A 19631-nucleotide genomic window follows, 5' to 3' on the forward strand; every position below is an offset into this window, starting at 1 on the left:
CACTACTTTCCTGACCCGGTTCTCATAATGAGCTACAGTCTGAGTCTCATATATACTTTTTATGTTGTGTTTTTGTTTGTTTGTTTCCACAAAGAAGAGAGTGTCTGTGATGTTGTCACCATTCTCATAGTCATATATCACCTGGTACACACAGCCACCTGTAACAGTGAGAAAATCGCTTAGTACAGACAACTGAGACACTATGATCCATCATGTTTTATTGCACATCTGCTAAACAAATGTAGACCCTTGTTCTGCTGCCAAGAGGAAGCATTTGGCAAAACAAATAAAACATTTTTCTTTTTATAATCCTCACTTTCATTGTCATGTTGGTGAATGTTAAACGAAGGCTAACTGATATCTTGTGTCGATGCATGTCACGGGAAATGAACAAAACAAAACAGACATCTGCCAGTAAGACAAAAGGAATAGTGGTAGGTTAGCTGTTTAAAGGAAGCCACTCGTTACTTCATCAAGCATACTCATAGGTACTAGGAGAATGTATGTAGTAATAAATCAGAATTAATTATTAAAGGGTTTATTAGGCTTTTCAGATGTGCTGTTAAATTAGTGGATGCTGGGTTAAGAAGTTTCAAATAATGAGGTCAGTGCAAGTACTGCTTAAAATACTTGATTTTGGACTGTTGATTCTACTCTTGGAGATGTATAATGTAAACAAGAGCCAAAATATCATGTCATAAGCCCCAGCCACCTCCTGTTCACACCCTCTGTGTGTGAATGTCAGCCAATCAGAAGACAGCTGGCTTAGTTAAAAAAGGAATAAAGAGCTTGTTTCACAGAGAGGATGAACCGAGGAGCTGGACCAGGGCCCAAAATACGACACCACTCTGGAAACAAAGTGAAATTAAAAACAAAAGAAAAATTATGAGAAAATATAAAACTGTAGATACCATGCTGATAAATTGTGTGCTCTCTAAAAGTCATGAAGACATATGTCAGAAATATTGCAAGAAAAAATGCATATTACATCAATAAATCAAAAGAATGGTTTATAATTCCAAAAGTAAAAAATAAATATAAGTTATGACTGCTTGTGATTCTTTTCATCTCCAGTATTATGTTGGAATTCTTTGTTTCTTTACATTGTTCTCAGTTTTTGTTTGTGGCTTCGTCTGCTTTCCCTTCTGTGTGGTTGCTCTGCCATCATTAGGCTCACCTGTGGTCAGTTAAACAGCCAGTCACCTCAACCTACAGTGGCTTGCAAAAGTATTCGGCCCTCTTGAACTTTTCCGCGTGAATCAATTTTATTGGGATTCCACGTGAAAAACCAACACAAAGGGATGTACACGTGAGAAGTGGAACGGAAATCATACATGATTCCAAAGATTTTTTACAAATAAATAACTGAAAAGTGGGGTGTGCGTAATTATTCAGCCCCGTGAGTCTATACTTTGTAGAACCACCTTTTGCTGCAACTCCAGCTGCCAGTCTTTTAGGGTCTGTCTCTACCAGCTTTGCACATCTAGAGACTGAAATTCTTGCCCATTCTTCTTTGCAAAACAGCTCCAGCTCAGTCAGATTAGATGGACAGCGTTTGTGAACAACAGTTTTCAGATCTTGCCACAGATTCTCGATTGGATTTACATCTGGACTTTGACTGGGCCATTCTAACACATGGATATGTTTTGTTTGAAACCATTCCATTGTTGCCCTGGCTTTATGTCGTTGTCCTGCTGGAAGGTGAACCTCCGCCCCAGTCTCAAGTCTTTTGCAGACTCCAAGAGGTTTTCTTCCAAGGTTGCCCTGTATTTGGCTCCATCCATCTTCCCATCAACTCTGACCAGCTTCCCTGTCCCTGCTGAAGAGAAGCAGCCCCAGAGCATGATGCTGCCACCACCATATTTGACAGTGGGGATGGTGTGTTCAGAGTGATGTGCATTGTTAGTTTTCAGCCACACAGCGTTTTGCATTTTGGCCAAAAAGTTCTATTTTGGTCTCATCTGACCAGAGCACCTTCTTCCACATGTTTGCTGTGTCCCCCACATGGCTTGTGGCAAACTGCAAACGGGACTTTGTACTGACGTTAGATTACACACAGGTGCACTCTATTTAGTCATTAGCACTCATCAGGCATGTCTATGGGCAACTGACTGCACTCAGACCAAAGAGGGCTGAATAATTACGCACACCCCACTTTTCAGTTATTTATTTGTAAAAATGTTTGGAATCATGTATGATTTTCGTTCCACTTCTCACGTGTGCACCACTTTGTGTTGGTCTTTCACGTGAAAGTCCAATAAAATTGATTCATGTTTGTGGCTGTAATGTGACAATGTGGGAAAGTTCAAGGAGGCCGAATACTTTGGCAAGCCACTCTACATGCCTCCTGTCTTTCATTTGCCTACTTGTCCTCTTTTTTCCTCAAACCTTTCAGGGATTTTCTCTTGTTTTTCTTCAGTTTGCCATATTAAAATGTGGCAGCTATCTCATCTATCACTGTGAAAATAATTAGATTCAGGCCTGAGCCAAATAAATCCAACAGAGACAGAGGCAGTTTGGAGCATTGCCATTCTGCGCCGGTGTTAAAACACAAGCAAGCAGACACGACAAACATTATTTACTGATCATTTGTGTCAGGCGGTGACTGCAGGAGCAGAGATCTGCCCAAAAGCTTGTGATAATTGATGGTGACTACGTGAATGTGCCAGTGATCACAGACTGTTGTGATGAAGGGTTAATACACACGAGACTCTGTAATACAATTGTCCTCTTTCGTTTCAATGTGTTTTGCTTGCAGTGCAGAATAAAGGAATAACATTTTCCACTTCCCTTCATGTGTGCCATGAGTTCACAAACGCAATAACCTTAAATGCATTACAGCACAATATGCCAAAGCACGCATTTGCTTATATTTTATTAGATAAATAAACACATTGTGCCGCAAAGTGGAAGAACACACGTTAAAGTGTCTGCATCATTGGTGCTTTCAGTCTGAAATAGTAATTAAAGTAACAACAAGAAGTTTGATATTACTATTATAGTTCTATATTGAAAGCAGATGCACAAAGACTTTGAAAGTGTGAGCCTGATCCTAATAGTGACAACATTCATCTCTAAAACTGATTTGTTATAAACAACTGACAGTCTAATATTTCACAGTTCATTTATTCAGAACTACTGCTTTGTAATTAGCAGTGATATTGGAGGGTCACTGGTCACTTCATTAGTTACAGTTTGGTAGTACCAACAAGGTGCTGGAAACAGATTGTTGAGTATCAGAGATTTGGGACATGATAGAGTCACACAGTTGCTGTAGATTTGCCGGAGCACATACATGACAGTGATCTCCCCTGGCCAGTTAACGTCGTCTCAGCATCTGACTAGGATGCCTCCTGGACGTCTCCTGGGTGAGGTTTGAGTATCTGTGCTTGTACTGCTCTCTGCACTATAAGTTAAAATTAAGAAGATCAATTAATGCCAGGATTTCATACTTCTTTGAAAACACAGAATATATAAATATTTTAAGAGCAATGTCAATAGGCAAAAGAGTCGACACATAGATTTTTAATCATAATGATTTTAGTTTAATCTGTGTTCACACCAAAAGAAGGATGCAAGATAATTCAAAACAGTGGGTTTCACTTTAACTTGCACTCATAATATAAGTACGATTACAGGAGGATTACCTGCAGCTTGGGGATTTTTGCTCACCTGCTTTTCTATCAAACATCAGAATGCTCCTTAATGACTCCTTTCAATAACAACACTGCACTCTTTTGCTCCCTTCATACTGCTACAGTTTAATTTGGTAGAAAACTGATTTTTTTTAATTAATAGTGGCCTATTTCCAACAATTGTCTAGATATTAGAATCATTGTTTACTCACAACAATATGATAACACAGAATATGACATTATTATAAAGGTGGAACACCTTTACTTTTGATGCCTTTAGTACATTTTCCTGTTGCTTCATTCAACATTTTTTTTATTATTATTATTTTTGCCAAAGAAAAACAAAATCTCTATTTCAAAGTTAAATTATTTGATCAGTCACTTCAAGGTGCTTTGTACTGTAAGGTCAAAACCCTACAATAACACAGAGAAACACACAACAATTAAGTGACCCCCTTTGAGCAAGCACTTGGCGACAATACGAAGGAAAAAACTTCCCATGAAGAAACCTCCAGATAACCAGGCTCGGGGTGGGGTGGCCATCTGCCGTGACTGTTTGGGGGGTTAGGAGAGGCAGACAGGAAGATTAGACAAGCACTATGAAAGAGAGACAGAGATTAATAATAACTAATTATTAAAGATTAAATGCAAACTGATCTATAAACACACAGAGAGTGAAAAGAGATGAGTGAAGATGCCAAATGAAGTCTTTTCTCTCCTCACCTATGAGTCTTTGCCAGTCTGCGGTGACACATCCATTGCCCTGCAAGGTTTCAGGACATACACTACAGGTGATAGGATCAACATAACATAACTGATGACTGGACTCCAACCGAGGACCTCCTTGCTGTGAGGTGACAGTGCTAACCACCACCTACGATATTACATGATAATATAACATATTTTTGTGCGCAGTCGAGCTGTTTAAAGCAGCTTTTGTGAGCAATACAGTGTCTGTGCATGAGCTAAATATGGGCTGAGAATTCAAATAATGTGGAGCATTACTTATTAACACCAGCCAAGCTGCTCCAAAAATTGTTAGCAGCCATGCTTTTTGGCTCCATTAGACACTGGCAGGTAACCAACCATGATGCTTTCTGTTGTTCAGATGTAGCCTGGCTGGGAAAATATTCAAATGGATAAAAATAGTAACATTTTAGAACAAGAGGCATTCAAAAAGTCTCTTGAACACTAGTTATAATACTGATGCAAATGCCCCTGCTGGTAAATTTTAACTGACCACAGGATGTATTCCCTTTTTTTACAGCATACTCCATTTCAGCAAAAACATCACTGTGTTGTTTTTGCTTCTTCTTCTTTCTTTTTTTTTCAAAGGTTTCTGATATAAAAAGTTGCTCCAGCACCATTATGGGTGGCAGTTAATCAGCATCACTGGCAACACATTAAACACCTTCTGGTATTTTTGAGCTTCAAAATAACCAACAGAGCAGGTTTCACCTTTTCAAGGTCGTCCCTCCCCAATATCAAACTGGGTACCAGTGGATTCGGAGATGACGGTCTTAACATGAACCAGTTGCTGGTTTTCACTGAGATTTTAATATGAATAACTGCTGCCACCTGCTGGAGCAATTTCCTTGTTATTAATGCTGAGCTTCTAAATGTCAGAATATATTAGTAGAAAGGGGGGGAAAGGCAAACTGCTAACTTTATAGTTCACAGCCCACATGGGGCCATTAATCTTGTTATGCTGTCACACAAATATGCTCTTAACCTGTTCATCACCCAAACCAATGCTCTCAAAACATGAAGCCACACTGCTGCTCACTGATTGTCGCATCGCTTAACAAAATAAATAATAAAATATTTATGAATAAAATTAATCTTTATATTATTAATAAAAATTAATAAAAAAAATTAATAAAAATTAATAAAATATAATAAATAATACAAAATTAAACCTTTCTGGTTTGTCTGATCAACTTTATCCATATGCAGTTATTGCAGCTGCGTAACACGCTTCAAAGCAAAACTCCCACATCTCACATTTGTTCTACAGAAGTTATTTTTAATAAACAACTGTCAAATGAAAGGTTTGCTTCTGAGAGGCAGCATGTGAATCCTCTTCAGAAAACAACCAAGACAACTAACTGGAATGAGAGATAACATGTTTTTTTCTTAAAAATAAAAAATAAAAAAAGCAAAAAGGGTAACTGGGAGGGGAAAAAGGAGACCAAACAGCAGAAATACATTAGTTTGTGCAACAGCAAATACAGCTGAATTATATACAAGCATATCTTTACTGAACATTCATCAACAGCTTCAACTATGCATGTACAATGAGGGCTCTCCTATCGGTTTACAGGAAAAGTGTTGTTTTCAGCTTGAGTTTAATCAGTCGTCACTATTTGTTCCAGTCAGCGCTGAGCAGCCAGTGTTTTCGAGTGCTACAGAGGTCTGCAAGAAATGGTAATGCAATACTTCAGATGTTCAGGAAATTAATATGGAAATTAGAAACTGTAACATGATAACATTCAGCAGCTTGCTTTCAGCTCAGAAATAGACGGACACTCGAGTTACTGTTTGATGTAATGAAGGATGAAAACGTCAAAGTAAGTTGTAAGAAATGAGTTCAGCTTGAGACGTGTTTATAAGACTTGTCGGTCTTAAAATAGCTGGTGGCTTTTTAGGAGAACAGTGCAGCCACAAAACTCTGTACAAATTTAATGAATATCTATCTTAGCTGCTAAACTTTGTATTTATAGTACATTAAACTGTTACTCTATATTGTACTAAAACAGACTGCAGCATTAATGTTATTGTTAAACTGAGAACTTATGTAAACATAACAGAGAAATCTAAATCTCAAACTGACCTGAATATGGAAGATCCCATAGCATGCTTTGAAATGCAGCTCAGGATGCCAGATCTGTCAACAGTATTGGATTTCTCCAAATATTGTAACCGTTATGAACAATTAAGGCTGAGTCTAGGGGTTCATCTAAAATTGTTAGAAAAGCAAGGCTTGAGACCAAAAGGTTGCTGGTTTCAATTCCAGTAACATCTGAGGATATGTGGGTGGGAGGAGAAAACAAATAAAATATGACGCTCTTCCATTCTTTCACCAAAAGGAGACAGTGTAAGGCCAGCCAAACAGATTTTTCAGTCAGGCCCGTCTTTCCACATCAATTTTTTTAATTATTACTCCACCTCCCTCTTCAGGGATCCCCATAAAAATCTTCTTTATAAAAGAAACATAAATTTGTACAAGTATTTACAAAGGGAAGGAAGGGGAGAACAAGGCATTTAGTGTTTGGGTTCTACAATAATCCACAAAGACATTGTTCCACATCCCTCAATCCAACATTCAAAACATTACAGGATTACAGGAGTCCATTTGGAGTGTTTTTTGTTGCAGTGTTCAATCTCAGCCAACTATCGCTTCAGGGCGTGATGTGTCCTGGGCCAGCCCAAGTCCCTGAGACATTAGCGTTTGACTTCTTAGTTTTTTGCTAACAATCTCAACTCGAGTCTGAATCACTGCTGTCTGAGGAAGAGGATGAGGAGGAGGAAGAGGACGAGTCTGAGCTGGAGCTGCTTCCGCTGAGGCGTGATGGCTGGGCGTGAGTCTCCACTGCACTCGGCTTTTCCACTGAGGAGAAAATAGCAAACAGAACAATGTTTAATGGATGCACCTGTACAAAAAGGAAGAAAGCACTGAAGTGTTTCTCTCAGCGTCTTTGCCAAAACAGCCCATACGTGCAAAACCTCACATTTCATCTGGTTTTTACAGACAATTCTGCTTCTACAAACAGTCTAGTGATGGAGAGTGTGAACCACTGGAGCCAAAGTTTCCTAAAACAAAAGAATAGCTCATTTATAGCCAGATGTGATATAATGGCCAGGGGATAACATGTAAACAGAAGTTAAAACTGCAACTCAAATACACACAGGGTAGAAAGACTGATAAACTCCAGGGGCCTGATGCATAAAACTCTAGATTCACAACTTAATCTGTGTAAACACAGAAATAGTATCTTCTTTCCATCTAAAGCCAGCTGTACACATTGTGCTCTTTTGCAAATCAAAAGAGGAAAAACCTTAAGATGTACAGCCTTAAATATAGTCTAAATGTCACCATAACAGGCTTGAATCGCTCTAGAAAGTGTGCACACGGTTTAAAAAGGTATGTTTTAGCTCAACACTTTCTAAATCCCTGCTTGTGTGGGGGCACAGGCGCACACATGTCTAATACTATGCATCCCGCTTCAGCACACAATCATGGTGTTTAAATACTTTGCCATTTTTCTCGCTCATTCTGATCTACACTCCTGGTTTAATCCCTCCCTGCTACTAATGCATTTACAGGCCGATGAATGTTCTTACTCTTCATACAATCTTTAAGCAGCAGGAGAGAAGAAGATACTTTAATGAAATTCAATTTTCAATTCAATTGTATTTATATAGCACTATATCACAACAACAGTTGCCTGTTATTGTAAGGTTAAGACCCTAAAATAATAAAGAAAACCCCTACGAGTGTTTCTCAAATAAAAGCCATTATGGTATGCAGATAAGCGAAACAAAAGCCCTGTCCACACTTTAAAGAAATAAACAAACTGGTTTTCTAATGATCAGCAAAAGTCTCAGACACCTTCACACACATGAGGCATTCCATATTATTATGATGGCTTACTGTAGATTTACACAACCAAAACACATTTACATCTCAGAGGGATTTTTAAGGTAGTTTGTTACCAAGTATAGCATTATATGAAAAGACTGTCCTGACTATACAAACTAGAACACAAGTCAAATCCAACCGTTCTGTCTCTCCCAATTTAGAGTCACTATTTAACCTAACATGCATGTCTGGAGTACTTGAGGGAACTCGCACAGGGAGCAAAGGCCAACTCTACACTTGAAACGCTGTGCCATCTTCGCTGAATTATTGAAGTGCACAGTATTTGAGTAACGTAGAGAATCTGTAAGCTGCTCTGAAAACCAGACATGTTTGCATCCACACAGAAATGTGATGATGTGAGAGCTTACCTTTAGGTTTCGTGGGTTTCTTGACTGAATTGAGTTGTCCGCTGACATCTTGCAGCCTCCTCTCTAGCTCCCTCCTCTTCTCCAAGGTCAGCTCCTCTTTAGACTTGCCAATGCTGCCTTTCTTTGCTGCTGCAATATAAGATGATAAAAAGGTTGTTACAGAGCTGGGGACCAAACAGAAATACAGTGGTAAGTATACTGTGTCACACCATTTCTAAGTCAGTACTGAGTAGTGTCAAGTTAAATACAGAGATTAAATTTCTTGCTCTCTTTACTAATTTTAAGTAGCAGCTTAGTAGTGCTACGCTGAGCTCTGCAGTCATATCTACATGCTGTAGTTGTGACCAGTCACCAGGGGGCAGCGTCAAATATTTGAAGAAACTATCAACTTTAGCTACTTCTATTCACTTTGTTGGTGCTTTAGCTTAGCATCTGCTGCAGAGAGAAGTTATAACATACAAAGAAATGATTTGTAGTGAAATTAAGACTTTCAGTCTCAAGTCTGTCTCCATAGACTCTGGCCTTTACCCGTCAGGTTTTCATTCTGTGTAGCCAAAGAGCTAATCAAATACACGTCAACTCAGAACTTAATGTCAAGAGGAAACCTAGCCTCTCTGTCACTGACAGACATGAAGGAGGGCGCTAGATAGAAAGATTTGAGTGGAACACCGAGGTGATGTGGTTAAACTGGTTAAACTAAACTACATGCCTGTCAGATAGGCGTAATCCTCTGCTACAGTTTTATTTCTCTTGTCAGTCCAGTCAGGGAAATATTACACACTATTGTCATGAAAACCAGATATTTTTGTGCAGGAAAACTTATTTTTCCTGCATTAAAACTAGTGTACAATCGTTTCCAAGTCCAAACTTAGATGGCACCGATTAAGGTTCTTAATTTATTTATTTATTTATTTTTTTTTTAAATATACATAATCTTTTCTATATATCAACTTATGTATCATTTGTTGTTAAGCACCAACCACTATGAACGCTCTTTACAGATGTTGGATGCTGTTTATCATGGAGCACTGAGATTCATCACAGGATGTAAAACTCTTGCCAACCATTGTACTTCATACTCTTTGGTTAACTGGCGTTCACTGTCCACCCACAGACTGTTGCATTAGTACATTTTCAGTCATAAATCAGTAATTTGTTTACTACAAGTGTATCTAACTTACTATGTGTCACCTGAACAGAGAATCTAGAGCCTATGCTCACAAGCTTTTATTACATTCATTACAAAAAAAAAAAAAAAAAAAAAAAAAAAACAACAACTACTAGGTTCTTGTTTTTGATGTCAAAAACTTGTTTAGTTACAGCAGTACAATACATACTGGGTTTAGAAATGCAGAGGCAGAAAGTATCCACTCAGCCTTGTAAAGCCTCTTTCCAAGAATTTGATTACCGTAAATGTCGGGCTATAAGCCGCTACTTTTTGCACAAGCTTTGAACCCTGCGGCTTTTAGTCAGGTGCGGCTTTTCTATGGATTGTCCATGATTTTTGTCATATCGTAAGACGATTTGTTTTGTGTGTTCCGCTGTTGTACGGCACTACGTTGCCTGGCGGAAGGATCGGGGTTCAAGAGTGGTATGTTAGTCACATGTCCGTCCGCCAGGCAACGTAGTGCCGTACGAAGTAGTGCGAAAAACAAACTTCAAAGTAGCGCTACGCGTTCAGCGGGATTCGTGGATGATGAGCGGCGATAAACTTGCAAGTTATGCCCAACTCCACCGGTGGATTCTGACAGCGTGGAAAAGTGTGAAAACATCCACGATCACCAACGGATTTTGAAGGGCTGGACTGCTGCATGATGGAGAGGAGGACACCGCCACGGCCCTTCTGAGGGTGTTCGACTCTGACACTGACAACGAGGATTTCTTTGGTTTTGAAAGTGACAACGAAGGAAAGAAGCTGAGAGTGGATGACGAAGCCATCCTGAGCCTGTTTGTATCCGACACTGGAGAAGAGGACTTTGGTGGTTTTAGTGCGTAGGAAGAAGAGAAAGATGGTGGTGAATGACTGACTTTTCTTCTTGTTAAAGCTGTGTCACTGCACCTGAGCCTAAAAGGTAGGCCGAATCTATTTTTCTGGTGTGCTGTAGGCTACTGTTATGTACTACATGTGCAAATATGTACCCATAACTTGTTTTTCAAAATATTAATAAAAGTGATGTCTCCAAACAGCCATCTCTTTCCTGACAATTCCCTTTGTGCATATTCTCTTACATATGATAAGTCAACATTGAAACACCTGCGGCTTTTGGTCAGGTGCGGCTAATGTATGTACAAAACAGGATTTTCCCCTGATTTTAGCTTGTGCGGCTAATATTTAGGTGCGCTTTGTAGTCCGGGAAATACGGTATATCAACTGTGAGAGCCAGTATACGGTTAACTTTCAGGAATCAAAAGCATTTGTGCCATTTAACCTCAACACTGGATCAGGTTGTTTGACTTTGGGAAGTGAAGGGGCATTTGGACGCAGACGCTATCAGCCCTTAATAAGAATATATAATTGCCCTCCGTGTGTGGCTGCATGAGTCAAAACTACAGGTTCTTTCTTCAGCATCAACTTTACTCTCCAAGTTTAACAGTCTATTTTTTCCTACATAAGATGTACTTAGCCATTACAGACTTTAACATATGTCACATGTTAGGTACTGATAGTAGGTTCTGATACTCAATAACTTGTCAATTACAAAAACATCCAAGATATTGCTAAACAGGAATATGCTGGCGCTGTCTTGGTGGTCATTTTATCTACCTTGTTCAGCATACGGCTTACGGGGCTTCTTCCTCAGACATGTCATCACGTAGCGCTCGAGCTCTTTCAGTGTGGATGGTTTGAGTGTTTCAAAGTCAATCTCAATCTCCTCAGGGTTGGTGTCCCTCAGTGAGGGCTCCCTGGACTGTATGATGTGGACCACACGACCCAGCTTCTCGCCTGGTAACTTGTTGATGTCGAGGCTTAGCTGGCGCTTCTCATCGTATGACATGGGCACGATCTCTTCCTCTTCCTCCGAGTCATAGTGTGGTAACATGGAAGTGGCAAGTTGAGGGTAGAAAGGCTTCTTTGAAGTCCTGAAATAACAGAAGAAGAGCACAGCTATCAGCTGTTTTGCATTCAAAACATTTAACTGGTTGAACAGTATAATTATTTGTTTCACTAAACCCCAAAAAGGAAGTATGATGAAGATGAGATCAAGTTTAAAAAAAAAAAAAAAAAACCACACTGGTGTGGTGGTTCACTCTTTATACTAACTTGCTGTTCTTGTTACTCTTCTTCCCCTGGCTTTTCTTGGCCTGGGAGCCACCTGCTTTGGCAGATTTGCTCTTCAACTTGCTGGGCATCTTCCATTCCTCAGAGCCTGCTCTGCTTCGGACTCCTCGATTTCGCTTCTCCAGCTTTTTCTTTTTCTTCTTCTCCTTTTTGTCCTTTTTGTCCTTTTTCTTTTTGGGCTTGACGATGGGGCCTTGGGAGAGAGCAGCTAGCTGCTCGTGCACGGCTCGGAGCTGAGAAAAATATACAAATTAAAGACGTTTTTGTTTCCACGTTTAGTTTGATGCAACAAACACCCTCCAATACCTCAATAGTAGCTACTCAATATCTTACTTGTGTGCACACCTGGTCCTGTAATTCAGCCAAGCGATGTGCTCGCTCCTCCTCGCTGTCTGAGCTTGGGCTGCTCTCACTCTCCTCACTCTCGCTGCTAGGCTCACTCTCAGAGGTGGAGGAAGATGAGGAGGATGAGGAGGAGGAAGATGATGAAGAGGATGTTTGATGCCCACTCATGGACATGGCTGTGTGCTCCATGTGTGGTTCATCTGGCATCTTGGCAAAACGGAACTCAAAGACATCCTGAGACATGGGGGGAAAAAAAGAAAAAAAAAAAAAAGTTAAATGGTAAGAAAGGAGGAAAGTGAGTAATAAAGTAGCAAATATAACTGAAGAAGCCTCTGTGAGGGCGCCTGGTCCATGTAACTGCTGCTCACCTGTAGTTTCCGTGCCATCCCCACAACATCGTGATCAGGTGGATTGTACTTGTAGCAGTTTGAGAACATCAGTCTAACATCACTGGCAAACTGTTGAGCATCTCTGTACTCACGACAGTCCATCTTCCTCTGATTGTAAAAAACAGGAATTGGACATTTATTAGATTTTAATAGAAGATTTTTTTTTTCCCCACTGCATTTTACATTCACATTTAAAATCCTTCCCCCTTCTGTGTTTTATCATTTCAACATGGTATGTTTAGTAAAAAGAAATATTACTATTATAGTACTGCGAGCACACTTTCACGCATTCGAAGTCACCTTGATGGTGCTGAGGTCCATAGGACACTTGATGATATCGTGATAGTCATGAAGTCCGAGTGCAGCTGCATCCACAGGTGTGTAGAAAGGCCATGCATACGCAGCATGTTTCTTTGATAACATGTCCTTCAGCAGCCCACTGCAGTACCTCAGCTGCGGGCTGAGTTTTCCCTTCCTTGAGGGCTGAGGTTGAACAGAATCGGGCAAGTCCTTCTTGGGGGGTTTGATGGGGCGTCCGCTGCCAACTCTGCGTCCAGTGCCAGCCATCATTGGCTGGAGCAGGACAGGGCCTCCAGGACTCCTGACGAGCCCAATCCCAGGTGGGGTCTCCAAGCTTATGCTTCCCATTGAGGAGACCGTGTGCATGGACGTGTCATGGATTTGACCCCCGTGTCCCCCTTTCCCCAAGCCCACCATGTGCGGCGTTCCTGACATGCCCACAGTAGTGAAGCCCATGGTAGAGGGTGTGGTGGTATCTGCTTTGCGTTTTACACCTTTCTTCTATAGAAAGAAAAAGTTGGAAATTGTTGTGATCACTTTATTATGGCTTTGTTACACGGTTTATAATCCTCACAACTGAAATACTAAATCTTTAACAAAGGACAGTTTACTTTCACATTTAGTGCTGTTAAAAAAGAACTTAAGTGTTTCAACATCGATTTTGCATGCTAAAATCTAGATATGCAAATTTTTCTAATCAGCATTCTGTCTTACATACCTTGGTTGTGGGCTGTGTAGGAGGCAAACCCATAATGTTAGCTGGTGGCAGGCTTTTAGTTAGCACAGTCTGGGGAGAGTTGGCCAGCATGGAATCCCCCGTGTCTGAGGATGAGGGGGAGTAGGCTGACTGGGACACTGCTGGCACCTGCTGAGCCCTTGATGCTGGTAGATAAAGAATATTAAATTTAAGAGTTGCAATTCAGCTACACAACAACACCACCTCAATCATAAATGTTGCTTTCATAATGCCTTCCTGCTTGTAAATAAATACATCTTAACATCTTTAATTGCCAAAATATGGCTCAATCAAATTTGCATATCTAAGTAGAAGAACCGATAAGCAAGCAGACTAACGATTCTGAAGAATTCGACTACCAGGAACCAGTTCTTGGTAGAACCGGTTCTCGATTTCCATCCCTACTTACCAGAAGATTTACGACCTCTTCCCCTGCTGTTTTTGTTCCGAGGAGCTGGAGGAGGAAGTTCAACTTCCTCTTCGGGCATCTGGGCCACCTTCTGAAGAAAAATCTTCTCTAGGGATTGGGCCATCAGCACAATGTCATCTGTTGGCTAACCAGGGAGAAAAAAAAAAAAAAAAAAAAGCAACACATGAGCACAAATAATATATAAGTACTATTTTTTGCATAAATGTCATTTCAGTTTAACAATAAAGGTTTTGTATTTTTTTTGTATATTTGTTAACAGACTGACAGGAACATTCATGCAATTTTAAAAACATCCCTTTTGATTGTTATGTGTAAATAGATCAAACAGATAATTACAGATTCTTGAAAAGAATTTCCTAAGATTAGTGCTTACATTTCATAAATAATAATATAAACTAAACCACTGTTTTCCCACATAAAGATGTTAACAATCACCATAGAAATCCCAGGCTAAGACACTTCATATGGTTATCTACGAGACAACTTAATGCAAAATGTAAGTTTGTATAATCATTGAAAGGATCTGTTACACACAAGCCATTGCTTAATTTACATATCTAGGTTGAGTTGAATCTGCTTTGCAAAATTATTTACATGTAGCACATTTCTGCAGTCATTAGGCCTTTTGTCTTTCACTTTAAAATTTTCCCTTGCTTCCCTTAAGTTATGCTGAGGAGCACATGTAGTACATGTTCTCTTGCTATGAAGAATAGCAGAGAAATCACAGGGCATTTTGTGTAAAGTAAAGGGAAAGGGTGAAGGGTTAAAAAAAAAAAAAAAAAAAAAATAGCCTCTAAAATTTCTGTGCCTCTGCTTGGATCATTAACAAAAATACACACAACTTTGGTCAAGTCATTTAAAAAAAACAAACAAAAAAACAAAACAAAAACAAACACCAAATCTTGCTAGATTTCCCCACTGGTTTGCTAGAAATCATTAAACACTGTACTTTAACACTTGTTTTTTCACTCTGAGCTGACAAAACACAGTTCTACGCCTGCTCAGTGTAAGATCACTGTGTTAATAAATGCAATCCAAAGGGAATGCTAGCTTGTGAGAAAGGAACAAATATCAATTAAAATGGAATAAATAACATGGATAAAAATGTGTTTTTTACCTTTTGACCTACCTTGTTGTAGATGTAGCAGTTGGTGAACATTGTGTTGAAGTCCTGTATGCACTCACATGCACTACGGTAGAAGTTATTTTCCAAGCGTTTCTTAATGGTCCCCATGTCCATGGGTTGTTTGATAATTTTATGGTAATCCTTGGGGAAAAAAATGCATTTTTTTTTAATTAATAACTTTTTAATTTATGGCTCTACAGAAATACCAATCCCACTTGTTTACTTGTTAAAGTGTGGACACCTTTTCCATAATGGTCCCAAGATGTTAAAAATATGTTTTAAAAAAACCCCAAAAAACCTGAGATAAAATCATCTATTAACAAACCAGAAAGGATCATTTATAATAGCCAAAAAATAATACAGAATATTGGATATTTATCTCAGCATCTGGAAGTAGACACATTCAAACTCCGAGTGGTTTATCAAAGCACTTGGATTCAACCCACCGGCAGGTTAAGCTTGTAGGCATCCACGGGCTCCTGAAAAGGCCAGGCAAAGTGGTGCCTCCAAAGAGACTTCATCAGGGTCTTCTGGAGGTACTGCAGCTGGTTTGTCATGCGGCCTGGTCGGGTAGGATCCTTCACTGGGGGCTGTGGAGGGGCAGGGGGACCCTGGGGCATTGTGTGGGGTAGGGAGGGGCTCTCAAAGTCCTCGTACAGCAGGGAGGGCTTACGAATGCGTTTTCCCGAGCTTGTGTGTTGGTCCATCATACCACCGGACAACCCAACCAGAGAGCTGGAGTGAGGAAGATGTAAAAGCACAGGAGAAGAATTAATGACAATGATTAAAAAAAATTTAAAAATTTAAAAAAGAGACCCTGCATCCACATTACAAGGAAAAGAAGGAAAGAAATGCTACCTCAATACCTCATGTGGAAAAAGCTGGCTGGCTGTAAATAAACTTTTAAGGTGGGAGAGGATAAAGAAGAAAAATATAAGACACCCCCCCAATGGTTATCTAGGAAACCAGGATTTCATCTATAGGTTGCAACTTTTAGCACTGCCATGGGAGCCATGACTGTCCTATAAGAATGCTGCTGATAAGGCAATAAAGTCAATGTCATGTAATATGCAATTCAGCAAGAAACATACAGGCAGTCTGGATAATCTTCAGAAGTTTGGGTTCAGTTTCTTTGATGATGATGTCTATGTTTTGACCGTTTCACTGTTGCACTTTATCAAGTTGTAACAGAGAAACTACTAAAAAGTATAAGAGTTGTACTTAGCTAGATAAATCTTATAAACAATAGCCTCAAAGTCAAACAACAGTGACACGCTAGATAAGTACTTATAAACATGATTATCTTTTCCAGATAAAATGTTTCCTCTGGTTTTCCCCACACACAAAGGAATAAATGGAGGATATGCCAATCAATGCCTTACACAAGCACTGTGGTCTCCCCTGGAGATGCACCATAATAAACAGGGCAGAGAACAAATTCCCCCATGGACCTTAAGAGAGTTAATTAAAAAGAAAGCAATCTTTTTGAGATATCAGCATCTCTGCAAGTTATGATCTCCAGTTTGGATGTAGTCCAACAACACCACGTTCCATAAAGAGCACTTTTCAATGCACCATGCGATGACAGAGGTCACCTAGTTCATGTAGTTAAAGGACACAGAAAGTCGGTCCTTTCTCACCTCCATCTGAGCACCACAGCTTAATACACACATGCCCTACTGACACACAAACAATGGCTAAGCCGATGAGCCGGTTTTCTACATCAAACAGAATACAAGCAGCACAAATAACTACTAAACAGCATTAAGGGTGCCGAAAAAAAGGAATTTGCAGAGTAGTAAACATAAGAACTTTTCTATTTCCAGGCAAATGTTTTAAGCTCTACTTACTTTAGTGTTTTGAAGCATTTAACAATTAAATGGAAAAAAAAAAACATCCAAATATACATCCAATAACACACACAGAGAACAAAAACATTCAGAATTGCTGTTTTACTGAAAGCATTTTAAAACTTAACGTGCTTTTCTCCAAATTAGTTCTGAACACAAGATTATGTGAAAGAAAATCTACCTAAAGTCGCAACATTTGTGCAAAAACACAAACACCGTTTAATTATCAACTTGGCTCCATGTGACTATTATGGCTTTAGTGTTTGAACCTGCATTTAACCAGCTTCTGTTTTTACTAAAGAGAGACAAATTAGCGTAGGCTGAACAACCCGTCGTTATTATTTAGTCAAACTGATCAAAGACTCCTAGTCCACCAGCTGCTGATCGCGTGGTTGGACGCCCCGCCCTCGCTGTTTGTAAACACTTCTTCACAACGACAGAAGCCAATATCTGACGACCATAAGGGGTCCAAAAAGACACAAACGCCACATTTATTAAAGAGCACTGCTCGGAAAAGAATTTTTAAAAATTTTGATAAAACCCTCGGGCCATCAGGCAATTTCAGCCATTTTGCCACAGTCTCAGGGCGTTTGTTCACCAGCACAGAAGCTGCGAGCTGGAAGCTAAGCTTGCGAGCTAGCGGAGACAGACTGCAACAGCGCTTTATAAATATAACAATACACCTGGGACTGCCAAGCTGCAGTTAAGCAGAGGTTGTGTGTGGGGGGAAAGGGGAACAGTGGACGGGTTATTTATAACTAGTTTTCTTATATGATATTGTTTTACATTAGCGACAGCAGGTTGCATGAGCAATGAATGACACGACAGACAGACAGCCGGCGGGGAGCACCCGGCTGACCTAGCCGATGGAGATGCAGCTGTCATTTGCCTGCTAATTAGAAGCTAAACGCTAAAGAAAACGGAAATATAGGCTCCACAAAACCAGTGTGCAAATATTAAGATTCAGAGGACTTCAGAAATATGTGCAGAGTTGAGTCTCCTGTGTAAGCTAGCGTAAGCGGGCTGTATCATAAGACTGGCTGACGAGGTAGCGCTGTTTTGCTACTCGGAGGCTAACGGTAACGTCACCGTAGCAACAATGTGGTTTTTATTATATAATTCCCATCCTCACGCGGACTACAAAGCCCAGCAAATGTCCTCAGTTTGACCCGAAACACTGCGGACATTACCTGTCGTGAGGTGGGTTGACGGCGGCTTCCATTGGGGTGAGGGCGGAGTGTTGTTACGATCCAATTTTTCGCCGCTGTTGACGCTGCACTTCCACAAAACGCTCAGCGACCAACTCCGCAATGAAATGGCGACTAAGCGCTTCCGCTTGACCCTATATAAACCCCTCTCGTGGCAGTGCCGCGTCGTTCCTGTCACGTGGACGATGATTCCGCGCCATAATTGGCTGTAAGCAGGTGTCAGTCAAACAGCACAGTCTGTACATCTTGTACTCTGAAAATATTGCATGTTTCAGATTTTTTATACAGTAATGAGCTATCTGGCGACGCACTGCGTTAATAATTGCTGTAATTTTCAGGCTAACGCTTCTCTGTCTATATGGATTAGTATGTTTTGTCCTCAAGAGAGTTTGGATTGTCATGCAGGTGATCTCCGTTTTATTAAACCCACTGCGGAATACCTGGGTAGCAACTGTATTTTTTTATTTTTTTATTTTTTTTGGTGAGATGTTTCCATTTAAAGCGGCACATTCATGAAATAACCCCCTTAGCTGCTTTGTGATTGATGCCCTCAAAAAAATGGACATCTTTTTTTCCAACTCCGTGACTAACCGCTTTAAAGAAGCTATGTTTAACAGTATCCTGCAGTCTAGATAGATAGAAAGACAGATACATGTGCAGTTTCCCAAAAAATAAAAATAAAATAAGAGGAGACTGGGATTGTTGACAAGCAGTGGCAACGGGTTTCACTCGTCACTGCTGCACCATAGAGCACATTCTCCAACAGACTGATTCAATGCCACAAGGACAGATACAATAAATCTTTTATGCAACACATCTGTATAGCGATGCATCATCTGTGCTTCAACAGTTTATTTCTACCCTGTACTGTGCGCACGACTTTCATTACAATGTACACTGACTGTAAAGTTTTTACGTAAACGTATTCATTAGTAAGCATTTTAAATTAAGTTTTATTTTTGCTGTGTTAAATAGATATTTAATATATATTTTAAATTGAGATATTTTTCTTTAACATATTGTTATTATTACGTAATATTACTTACATATTTGGGTTCATATTTGTTTTGCCATGTTGCATATAAGCCAAAATAATGGCATTTATATTCTATAATATTTAAGCTATTTTGCCATTTTTGTTGTCTCGAGCTAAATTTTCAAAACTTTTGTAGTAAAAAGGATAGACTGTTTACCTTTCCCTAACCTGGAGAGTTTTAACATATGCAGGATTGTGTTAATTGTAACTGGATGGACTTGGTTTGCAGTATGTTAACCATTAAAATTCGCATAGCATCATTACAAAGCTATGATTTGTTCATCTG

General features: G+C 39.8%; 1 protein-coding gene across 7 annotated transcripts; it reads right to left on the reverse strand.

Moving 5' to 3' along the window:
* Positions 1–5611: 5611 nt before the first annotated feature.
* On the reverse strand, positions 5612–18418 carry brd2b (bromodomain containing 2b). 7 transcript variants are annotated; one of them, XM_085423814.1, is made up of 12 exons: positions 18292–18418; positions 15698–15986; positions 15243–15392; positions 14105–14249; positions 13678–13841; positions 12960–13460; positions 12639–12767; positions 12271–12504; positions 11908–12158; positions 11410–11726; positions 8646–8771; positions 5612–7245 (listed from the first exon to the last, which is right to left on the reverse strand). In XM_085423814.1, exons 1-12 carry the CDS (start codon positions 18321–18323, stop codon positions 7115–7117), a joined length of 2469 nt encoding a protein of 822 aa, XP_085279940.1. In that variant the 5' UTR covers positions 18324–18418; the 3' UTR covers positions 5612–7114. The 7 variants fall into 7 exon arrangements, with proteins under 7 accessions (XP_085279940.1, XP_085279942.1, XP_085279943.1 ...); XM_085423816.1 differs by having other exon boundaries at positions 5613–7245; positions 15255–15392; XM_085423817.1 differs by having other exon boundaries at positions 5613–7245; positions 12259–12504; positions 15255–15392.
* Positions 18419–19631: the final 1213 nt, after the last annotated feature.

Source organism: Rhamphochromis longiceps, linkage group LG11 (assembly GCF_057381845.1).
Source record: "Rhamphochromis longiceps isolate RC_006_pf linkage group LG11, R_longiceps_female_GT1.1, whole genome shotgun sequence".
In the NCBI taxonomy this organism is placed as follows: Eukaryota; Metazoa; Chordata; class Actinopteri; order Cichliformes; family Cichlidae; genus Rhamphochromis; species Rhamphochromis longiceps.